Genomic DNA, 745 nt, shown 5'->3' on the forward strand with positions numbered 1-745 from the left:
TTTCTTTTTAAAACGACCCCGCAATTGAGCCAAAGAACTTCTTTCAACGACTACTTTAAGCTCTGCTGAGTCGGAACTCCTGACAGGTAACTGTGCTCTGGTGAGACGCGACAGCTCTTAAGTATGAAGGTATAACTCGATTTACCCAAACCTGACACTGTCACTGTAAAAGGAGTTCATTAGAGTTCCCTTAGGGATAAAGGAAGCTTAAGAAAACAATCCATTTCCACAAAAAGTTACATATCTACATGTAAACATTTGTTTCTATCTACATGCGCAATATATACATGTGAACAAAAATGAAATTAAATACTGCCACAATAAGAAAGCAAAAAAATAAATCGCGACTGTTCGAGTCTGACTAGCCTCATTTGAAAAATGTCTGATGGGGACTAAACTTTAATTTGAAATCTACCGATACATTTCACCTTTCTCGTTTGGGGCCGTGCTTTATTGCATGTCCGTATATCATGTTTTTACATGATTTTACTTTGGAAAAGATGCTTAAATTAATTTTTCTGTTGTGTTTCCAGTATTATTATATGGAACCATATTGCTGAGACTGTTCTAACCAAGCTTTATCAGAACCAATATCCCAATTACTATACAATCAATAAACGTGCAACAATTATTCATTGTAGCATTTCCATTGTATATTTGACTAAAATACATAAACTATATGCTGTAGATATTGTTTCTTTTTTAACATCTTTACCAGAACCTGAATTTGATAAATTGATTAAAA

At 33.7% G+C, this 745-nt stretch overlaps 3 protein-coding genes across 3 annotated transcripts in view; all 3 read right to left on the reverse strand.

Annotated features, from left to right (window-relative positions):
- Positions 1-97, reverse strand: part of LOC119581684 (rhodopsin-like) — a 17,834-nt gene extending 17,737 nt beyond the window's left edge. The window contains exon 1 of the mRNA XM_037929808.1: positions 1-97. The gene's annotated coding sequence lies outside the window, so the exon portion shown is untranslated.
- LOC119581682 (rhodopsin-like) overlaps positions 1-745 on the reverse strand; it is a 5,672-nt gene that overhangs the window by 1,803 nt on the left and 3,124 nt on the right. The window lies entirely within an intron of this gene.
- LOC119582098 (rhodopsin-like) overlaps positions 51-745 on the reverse strand; it is a 2,584-nt gene continuing 1,889 nt past the window's right edge. The window contains exon 2 of the mRNA XM_037930342.1: positions 51-163. Coding sequence (XP_037786270.1) covers positions 51-163 — 113 coding nt within the window. The remainder of the gene's footprint in view (positions 164-745) is intronic.

This window comes from Penaeus monodon, chromosome 15, assembly GCF_015228065.2.
Source record: "Penaeus monodon isolate SGIC_2016 chromosome 15, NSTDA_Pmon_1, whole genome shotgun sequence".
Classification (NCBI taxonomy): Eukaryota; Metazoa; Arthropoda; class Malacostraca; order Decapoda; family Penaeidae; genus Penaeus; species Penaeus monodon.